The sequence below is a fragment of the Balaenoptera acutorostrata genome, chromosome 8, assembly GCF_949987535.1.
Source record: "Balaenoptera acutorostrata chromosome 8, mBalAcu1.1, whole genome shotgun sequence".
Classification (NCBI taxonomy): Eukaryota; Metazoa; Chordata; class Mammalia; order Artiodactyla; family Balaenopteridae; genus Balaenoptera; species Balaenoptera acutorostrata.
In genome coordinates this window covers 66,505,034-66,514,807 of record NC_080071.1, presented here as the reverse complement: position 1 = coordinate 66,514,807, position 9,774 = coordinate 66,505,034, and the positions used below count along the sequence as shown (strand labels likewise).

The window sequence follows — 9,774 nt, the reverse complement described above, 5'->3', positions numbered from 1 at the left end:
TTATCAGTAAGGGAACAAAATAAAGGGCATCACATAAGCAACTGAATAAAGTTCTTTTTTTAATTGAAGTATAGTTGGTTTACAGTATTATATTAGTTTCAGGTGTACAACATAGTGATTCAATATTTTTATAGATAATACTCCATTTAAAGTTATTACAAAATAGTGGTTATATTTTCCTGTGCTGTACAATATACCCTTGTTGCTTATTCACTTTATACATAGTAGTTTGTATCTTTTAATCTTCTACCCCTAATTTGCCCCTCCCCCCTTCCTTCTCCCCACTGGTAACCGCTAGTTTGTTCTCTGTATCTGAACAACTGAATAAAGTTCTAGGAGAAATTTAACTCTACTGAAACTCCAAAACTGTGTACTAATCCAACAGATATTTTTTGAGGATCCGCTGTGGGCCAGTTACTGGCCTAAACAATGGGCACACTGTGGTGACTTACACTTGACCTCTGCCCTCTTGAAGCTTAATATTACACCATTTACATTCTACCCAGAGAGAGGGGGGCTGGTAAGAATATATATTATGTATATTACATATCACTTTAGATCGGCATTTAGGGCCTACATGTATAAATTATACAGGCAATTTTCATCAAACAAATGTAAATCCATTTGTCATTTCAATAATTATATCAAGTCCTCATGGAGGATTTGGTCTTGTTTTTATTCAGATACAAAGTGAGTAAGCACTTTTGAAGTTTTAGTCTCAAGTGGCATAATTATATCTTAAATATAGTTTTCTCATTCTGATCTGCTTATGGAAAAAAATTAGTTAACATTTTGCAGGGGTAGGGTAGACTAGGAAAAGAAATACAAAGAAAAGAGAAAAATGAACACCTGCAGAGTGCTAGACAGTGAAAGGGTGACCAATTCTAGACATAAGTTAGAGTGGTTGGGGTATATGAGTAGAATTACCCACGTAAACTGGAGTTATGGAAAAGCAGATTATAGACTGAGTTCTATGCAAAATTAATAACCTTAGCATTTATGCTGACAAGGCATATAATCAGAAAGTAAATTGTTTTCTGGACACATGGTTTTCTGTAAATAAGGTTAACCTTATACCAGGCTGAAGTTGCAAGCCTGCAAATAGACCATGTTTCCAAAGTTTGTATAATTCAGTTGTTTGCCACTAGAACACAATTTCTTGCGGAAGTAACGTAGTAAGTGTTTAATTTCTAACTAGGTTGAGAGAACTCACATTTGTGCATGTGGTCCTTAACATGCATTTGCATTTAATTCCCACCACAATATATCACTGCATTTTATAGGGGGAAACTGAGGCCCAGAGAATAAAAGTGATTGTCCAGGGACGGCTAATAAGTAGCAGAATAGAGGTCAAACTTCTCAGTCAGCTACACAGAATGTTTCTCAAAACATGAACCACGGGCCTCATGAACCTGAGGCTCACTAGGGATGGGCAGAACACCCAAACAGAAAATTAAATGGAAAACCCCCAACTGGATATTCACATGCAGATTCCTGGGCTCCCTCTACTGAATCACACTCTGAAGGCAGCATTCCAGGAACCTTCAGGTTAAACAAGCTTCCCAGGTGATTCTTATGAATGCTAAAGTTTGAGAACCACAGAAGAGGGTTAGGAAAAAGCCCCCAGATGTACACAAAGTTTTACGCAAAGTTTTGATTGGCTAATAACAGCCATTTAATAAAGAGGGGGATGATGATGAATTGCGAGTAATGCCTAACAGGTGCAATTTAAGGTGTATTGCTTACTTTATGCCCCTTGTATTTTTTTTTTTTTTAATTTTTTTTTTTTAGGAATTCACGTTCTTTTTATTTATTTATTTATTTTTATTTATGACTGTGTTGAGTCTTCGTTTCTGTGCGAGGGCTTTCTCCAGTTGCGGCAAGTGGGGACCACTCTTCATGGCGGTGTGCGGGCCTCTCACCATCGCGGCCTCTCTTGTTGCGGAGCACAGGCTCCAAACGCGCAGGCTCAGTAATTGTGGCTCACGGGCCCAGTTGCTCCGTGGCATGTGGGATCTTCCCAGACCAGGGCTCGAACCCGTGTCCCCTGCATTGGCAGGCAGATTCTCAACCACTGCGCCACCAGGGAAGCCCCCCCTTGTATTATTTACTTGAATTACTTGTATTATTTATGCCCCTTGTGTTATTTACTTTATGCCCCATCGGCAATTTTCATTTATAGAAACTTTCTCTGAGGTTCACTATCCAACCTGTTGTTTTCAACTTCCTTCCTTTCTTCCACTTCAGAACCCATAGGCTTTATCAAATACTTAAGCTAGGGTTGGTGTCACTGTCATTCTTTTAAGAACTCCCAGTGGTGAGGTCAGGAGAGTGTCAGGGCCAGCTGTGGTACTTTGTACAACAGGTCATTTGTAAAGCAGGAGTTCTTGATTCTCTAGCTATTGAGATATTTGTCCTCGTTTTCAGGCAATTCTATGATATTTTCCCCAACATCTCCTGGATAAAATGCACATTTGCATTCAAAGCCACCTTGGATGTGAAAACCTTAATGATAAAGGCCATTAATCACAGATACATCAGGAGATATGCTATCACAACATTGTTACAACTGCAGGAGGGAAATATAGCTCAGGTTATATTTTAATGGGGTTTTGTGATAACTCAGATAAAGAGTTCAAACTGATGATGCAGAAACTGTTCCATCATCTGTGTGGGTGTGGGTGTGGGTGTGCCCCCAGCATCCCTATCCTCCTTCCCCTGTCCCACACATCAAGTTTTTTTCCTCTCTCATTTTTTTCGTTCTGTGTAGGGATTAAGTATTACAGACAAGGTTGAGTGGGCTGAGTTAGTCATAGTGAATCCAGATTCCGGGGCAACCTCCAAAAACACCCATACAGATCACAGGCAAGGACTAAAACCTAAGGGTTAATGATTCGGCATTTTCCAAAGTCTGAAGTTCTAAGTATTTATCCAGATGCTGCCCAAGGGCTTCTCTTGCTGCAGCACATCCCTGCCCTGCCAGGCAGCTGTAGTCAGCACTTTCGGGTGAAATGACCCCTCCTTGGTTTCCGACCAGGCACTCTCTCTTGAGAGAAATTCAGACTCCTTGGGGGTGGCCTCAGGACACCATGCTCCTCTGAATCAATTCTGCCTCCCCTTCTGTCAATTCTTCCTTCCAAAGGTTGTCTGCTGTCCTGACCTGTAGGTGCAATAACTGTGTGGTCAGGAGGTAGGAGTAGGGTGGGAATTATAGGATAATTTTTTTTAATGGTGCAGTGAAAAGAGGGCTTTGATTTAGCACACTCTGTGCTCAAATTGGGGAAAGGGAGAAGGCCTTTCTTAATGCTGTGTATTACAAAGTGGGCTTCCAACTAGCTGAAATGTTGCTCAAGCAACAGACATTTTCCATAAAAGAATGTTCTTCGTCCCAAGGAGCAGATTAGCACCCACAAATACTTTTAACCCATATAGAAGAAAAAAGTTACTCCCTCTGGGGTTGAGGGAGAGGGGGGTAACTTAATAGAGCCATCATTTATTTTTAGAATGTACACTTACCCCACAGGCAAACCACAGGGTAGAGGTCATACAAGGATGTGCTCAAGATAGAAGCCACTCCATTGCCAAGTTCTTGTGTCTTGCTCTCAATCTCTGGGGATAAGAGGAAACAAGTAATTTAGTGTCATTTTGGAATTGACCCAGAGCTAAATGGGCTATTTAATATCTTGCTTGTCCTGTTGTTATAGTTTGGATACACAGTAATAATAACTGGAGCTAACATTTATGAACCTCATTAAGCACTGCCCTAGCTTCTTTACTCGATTACTTGTTTCATGCTTGCAATAAACTGTGGTGCAGACACTATTACTTTTTCATAAGTAAATAAAAAACCTGGGGCACAGAGGTGCCCAGGTCACATTGATGGTATTCTGGTCATCTTTTGTTGCCTAATGAATTATCTCAAACCCTAGTGGCTTAAAGCAATAATATTACTTTACTGTTACCTCGCTAGAGGTTGACTGGGCTCAGCTGGGCAGTTCTTACTTAGAGATTCTCACCTGGGGTCTCACATGCAGTTGCAGTCAGATGGCAGCTGTGGCTGTTTCCCCACTCATGCGTCTGTTGACTGGGACCCCAGATGGGGCTGTCATGCAGAATGCCACAATAACCTCTCCATGTGGCCTGGACATACCTATAGCATTGCAGCTGGGCTCCAAAAACAAGCATCCCGAAAGGACAGATGAAACCTGTAAGGCCTTTAAAAAAACAAACAAACAAAAAACTGTTTATATCGAGTTAATTATAGACTAACAGGAAGTTGCAAATATAGTAATAGAGTCCCATGAACCTGTCACTCAGCTTCCCCCAATAGTGATCTTCTGTAACTGTAGGCCAATATCATAACCAGGAAATTAACATACAATTAACTAGACTGTGAACTTACTCCATTTTACCAGTTATTACATGCCCTCATTTGTGTATGTGTGTGCCTGCGCGTGTGTTCTGTGCAATTCGATTTCACGTTAAGATGCATGTAATTGCCACCATAATCAACATACAAAACTGTTCCATCCAGGGACTCCCTTGTGCTATTTCTTTATAGTCACGCCCACTCCTCCCCACCCTGATACCTGTCCCTTGGCAACAGCGCACCTGTTCTTCAACTCTATAGCTTTATCATTTCAAGAATGTTACATAAATGGAATCGCACAGTACATCGTACCCTTTTAAGATTGGCTTTTTCTTCACTACACATAATACCCTTCAGATCCATCCACTTGTACATGTATCAATTGTTAGTTCCTTGTGTTGCTGTGTAATGGTCCACATATGCCTTTTAAGACCTAGTCTTGAAAGTCACAGTTTTACTTCTATGATAATTAGAGACCTGTCCAGATTCAAGGGGAGAAATCTGCCCCCTACCTTGATAAAAGTGGAGTCAATATCCCCTTATAAGAAAAGCATGAGGGGGCTTCCCTGGTGGTGCAGTGGTTAAGAATCCACCTGCCAAAGCAGGGGACACGGGTTCGAGCCCTGGTCCGGGAAGATCCCACATGCCACGGAGCAACTAAGCCTGTGCTCCGCAACAAGAGAGGCCGCGATAGTGAGAGGCCCGCGCACCGCGATGAAGAGTGACCCCCGCTTGCCACAACTAGAGAAAGCCCTCGCACAGAAACGAAGACCCAACGCAGCCAAAAAATAAATAAATAAATAAATAAAGCTTCTTTCCTTCTGCCCCATTTAAAAAAAAGAAAGAAAGAAACGTTTAGGTAAGCATCCTGGAAGTAAAAAGACAGATATTATAATTCCTTTTTCATTTTACAGAACTTCTGATCTCCTAGCTTTCTGTTGACTGGAAATACTCCATGAATGTTTACTACTTAGGAAGATCTCTAACTGAAGTTGGAACCTAAAAAGCCCTACCTTAGAGGTAGATTATCCAGAATACTTTTCTTTTTTTTTTTTTAAAGAAATTCACGGTCTTTTATTTATTTATTTAATTTATTTATGGCTGTGTTGGGTCTTCGTTTATGTGCCAGGGCTTTCTCTAGTTGTGGCGAGCGGGGGCCACTCTTCATCGCGGTGCGCGGGCCTCTCACCATCGCGGCCTCTCTTGTTGCGGAGCACAGGCTCCAGACGCTCAGGCTCAGTAGTTGTGGCTCACGGGCCCAGTTGCTCTGCGGCATGTGGGATCTTCCCAGACCAGGGCTCGAACCCGTGTCCCCTGCATTGGTAGGCAGATTCTCAACCACTGCGCCACCAGGGAAGCCCTAGTGTAGTGTCTTGAGTGATGTGATAGCGCTTACAACTAAAGAAAAAAGATTACTGGGGGAAATGGAGGGACGCCCCCACACATTGCGTCAGTATACCTCTACCATTTGAGTTTTTAACAAGGTGTATTTGAGAATTAGTTGTACCATTTTAACTACTCACTCTTAAAAAGAACTGTAAAAAAATTAAATTAACTAATTTGAATAGTCTCCCCGAATCTTATTTACTTACCTAAAAGCCCTACTTTTCTTTTCTTTTTTTTTAATTTATTTATTTATTTATTTTTGGGTGAGTTGGGTCTTCGTTGCTTCGCGTGGGCTTTCTCTAGTTGCGGCAAACAGGGGCTACTCTTCGTTGCAGTGTGCGGGCTTCTCATTGCGGTGGCTTCTCTTGTTGTAGAGCACCAGCTCTAGGCGTCGGGCTCAGTAGTTGTGGCACGTGGGCTTAGTAGTTGTGGGTCTCGGGCTCTAGAGTGCAGGCTCAGTAGTTGTGGTACACGGGCTTAGTTGCTCCACGGCATGTGGGATCTTCCCGGACCAGGGCTCAAACCTGTGTCCCCTGCATTGGCAGGTGGATTCTTAACCACTGCACCACCAGGGAAGCCCAAAGCCCTACTTTTTGAAACAAATCGCAGAGAACATCTAAATTGTGTACCTGCGCCAAATTCACACATATCTAGGATCTCCTGAGCATATTCGCCCAGGATTCTGGCATCTAATTGCTCCAGAGGTGGAGGAGACTCAGAGGAAGAATTCACACCCTGGATCAAGTAAAAATATTCAGGCTTTGCTCAAGGATTCTGCAGAACCATCCAAAAAGAGGAGAGGGGTCATTTGTGAGTACACATGGATAATCACGGGGGTCCTCAGATTGCCCTCAAACACAGGGAATTAGAACAAAGTCGTAGAGGGAGAAGGCTGTTTAAAACACTAACCAACAACCAAAATCAAAACCATCAGATTCTGTGAGTCACCAAGAGCCTAGACAGCAATGCACTATAAACCATAAAGAGGAACGAACCCAGGCCTGTGTGGGGTGGAGTTTCTCCACATCTGAGAGAGGTGACTGCAGGATGATTCTGGCCCATGGAAGGCGGTTGGTGTTGACTCCTGGGAAGCTGAGAATAACCTGAACCTCAAGCTGCTCAGATTGAGAGAGTGGAGGGTGGAATGCTGGCAGTGACTGGGGGAGCATGAGACCAAATACAGACGTGGGAGAATAAAACTAGACCAAATGACAGGGAGAACCCCATGGAACGTTCTGAGCTTCTGGGGGAGGGTTTGTGGGAAACTGAAGCTTCCTCAACTCTGTGGGAAAGAACCAGCATATTAATACTGCTCATTATTATTATTGAAACTCTATTATAAACACTGCCCCCAGCCTGATGTGGTTGAGGAAACCCAGGTTACACTTAAAAACCAAGCTCACCTCAGAAGTCTTACTTCATTTCTGAAATCTTCTATCTGGTCCCCTTACAGCCAACAGTCAAAACCAGATTCTGAACAGGAAGGGGAGAGGGAAGTGACAGATGACTGAATGATCTGAGGTGAGAAAAAAATGAAAAGGGCTTCTCCCTCTTGACTCCATGATTCTGAGATGTATTAACTGTTCCGTGAGCTGGTGAAGGAGGTGTACTCTGCTTTCAGGGTTCCATCCCCAGCTATTAATCAGATCAGTGATTCTCAAGTGATGGTGAAGGGTAAGGAGAAAGTGGCAGCAGGGAGGGAGAGGTGAGATGTGTTGTTTGATCAAAAGCAAATTCTGTATTAGATTATAATTTCATTTTGGGGAGGGTTGTAAAAATCTTCTTGTTTTTGATAATACAAATTTTTATATTTAATATAATGGGAGATGCTTCAGTTTAGCAAAATGGGGCGTGGTCTAAAACATTATGAGAACACTGAGGTCAATCTCATCTATTTTATTGCTCAGATCCTTTTATGGGGGTGGTGGATTTACAGACTAGGACGATGTTATTTTGGTTAAAATATAATTAACAGCTAACATGTAATGAGTAGTCTTGATATGTCAGGTAATATTCTAAGTTGTACACATGAATGATCCATTTAATTCTCTTAATAGCTTTTTGAGGTAGATACTATTAAGATCCTCCTATTACAGATGGAAGAGTGAGGTACAGAAAAGTTAAGCAACTTAGGTTACACAGGTGTAAGTAGCCAGAGCAGGATTTGAACCCAGAGATCCTTCTCTGAAGCCCTACTCTACACTGACTGTAAAGAGTTGAAATTTGGGGGGGGGGCACTAATAAATAAAATCTACCTTTTCCTCCTTGCCTAACTTTGGAATCATTGAGAGATAGACACAAAAACCAGGCAAGGAAAGTCAGTTTGATTACTGAGAAAGCTGATACTGAAGGATGGCTTGGATTGGTAGCCCAGCAGCCTTGCTACTGCTTCCCCCTCAATGAGGCCAACTTTCCCACCCAGCCACAGCACTGCTCTGCAACCCCAGGTCTCTCCCGTGGGAAGGAGCAAGGCAGAAAATACTCCCCAACTTACCAGCCAGATAATGCATTCCTTTTCCCCACGGGAGGAACAAATGTGGGTGAAGCTAGGTTTGATGGCCAAGGGCATTTCTCTAATGGACGGGGCTATGCTTACAGGGGGGGATGTGTTCTCCCAACATGCATATAAATGTACAGAAACATGTCTGTAAAAATGAATAAATGGGTGTATGGGTGAAGACATTAAACAGGGGCAACAATCAGGTCAGAAAAATTGTAATTATTTTGTGTTACAATCCAAGAAGATGACTGAATCTTGATCAACTGTTAAAAGAAGAAAAAGTGGGTCTAGTCTCGCCGCCGCCGCGGCTCGCGGGCCTTGGGCTTCCCTTGAAGCATGAGCCTTCTCGCCCGCCGCCACTGGCACTGCGCGGGCCGCGGACAGTGCGCGCCGGGGTCCCGGGCGCACAGCCTCAGGATCCCCGTAGCATACAGCTGGGGCGCCGGAGGAGCTCGGGCAGGGGCCCGCGGCAGGCAAACTGTGCGTGACCGCGCCTGCGGGGGATTTTGCCATCCGTGCACCGGGACCCGGGGAGGAAGAACCAGCGGCTCCCCATTACCTCCCCCTCCATTTCCATTTCGCGGACCCCTCAGGGACTCGTTTTGGGGTTCCCACTGACTTCTAAGAAGGACGCGTGCCCCTCTCTGACCCCAGCTCGGGCGGCCACCTGTCTTTGCCGCGGTGACCCTTCTCCCATGACCCTGCGGTGCCTCGAGCCCTCCGGGAATGGCGCGGAAGGGACGCAGAGCCATTGGGGGACCTCGGGGTCGGCGGAGGAGCCGTCCCCGGAGGCGGCGCGTCTGGCGAAGGCCCTGCGGGAACTTAGTGACACAGGTTGGTACTGGGGAAGTATGACTGTTAATGAAGCCAAAGAGAAATTAAAAGAGGCACCAGAAGGAACTTTCTTGATTAGAGATAGTTCGCATTCAGACTACCTACTAACAATATCTGTTAAAACATCAGCTGGACCAACTAATCTTCGCATCGAATACCAAGATGGGAAATTTAGATTGGACTCTATCATATGTGTCAAGTCCAAGCTTAAACAATTTGACAGTGTGGTTCATCTGATCGACTACTATGTTCAGATGTGCAAGGATAAGCGGACGGGCCCAGAAGCCCCCCGGAACGGCACTGTTCACCTTTATCTGACCAAACCGCTCTACACATCAGCACCACCTCTGCAGCATCTCTGTAGACTCACCATTAACAAATGTACCGGTACCATCTGGGGACTGCCTTTACCAACAAGACGAAAAGATTACTTGGAAGAATATAAATTCCAGGTATAAGTGTTTCTCTTTTTCTAAACATGCCTCCTATAGAGTATCTCCGAAGGCAGCTATGTAAAAGAGAACCAAAACTTGAGTGACGGCTCTGGATAACCACGCGGAATTCTAAGAACAGCTGAAGTCAATCTAATTTAAACGTGTGGAGGGGTAGCTAGGTATTTAAAGTTCCCCCAAATATTTTCACCTGAGTGATGCTTCCCTTCCTAAGGCTGACCAAGACCAGTTTA

General features: G+C 43.9%; 1 protein-coding gene across 1 annotated transcript; it reads left to right on the top strand.

Annotated features, from left to right (window-relative positions):
• The first annotated feature begins 8,554 nt into the window (after window positions 1-8,554).
• LOC130708661 (suppressor of cytokine signaling 2-like) lies at window positions 8,555-9,561 on the top strand. Its single transcript, XM_057550630.1, has one exon. The coding sequence runs from the start codon at window positions 8,951-8,953 to the stop codon at window positions 9,545-9,547; it is 597 nt and encodes a 198-aa protein (XP_057406613.1). The 5' UTR covers window positions 8,555-8,950; the 3' UTR covers window positions 9,548-9,561.
• Window positions 9,562-9,774: the final 213 nt, after the last annotated feature.

Coding starts and splice junctions, on each gene's coding strand:
- LOC130708661 (XM_057550630.1), top strand. CDS start 8,951: ATGACCCTGCGGTGCCTCGAGCCCTCCGGGAATGGCGCGGAAGGGACG.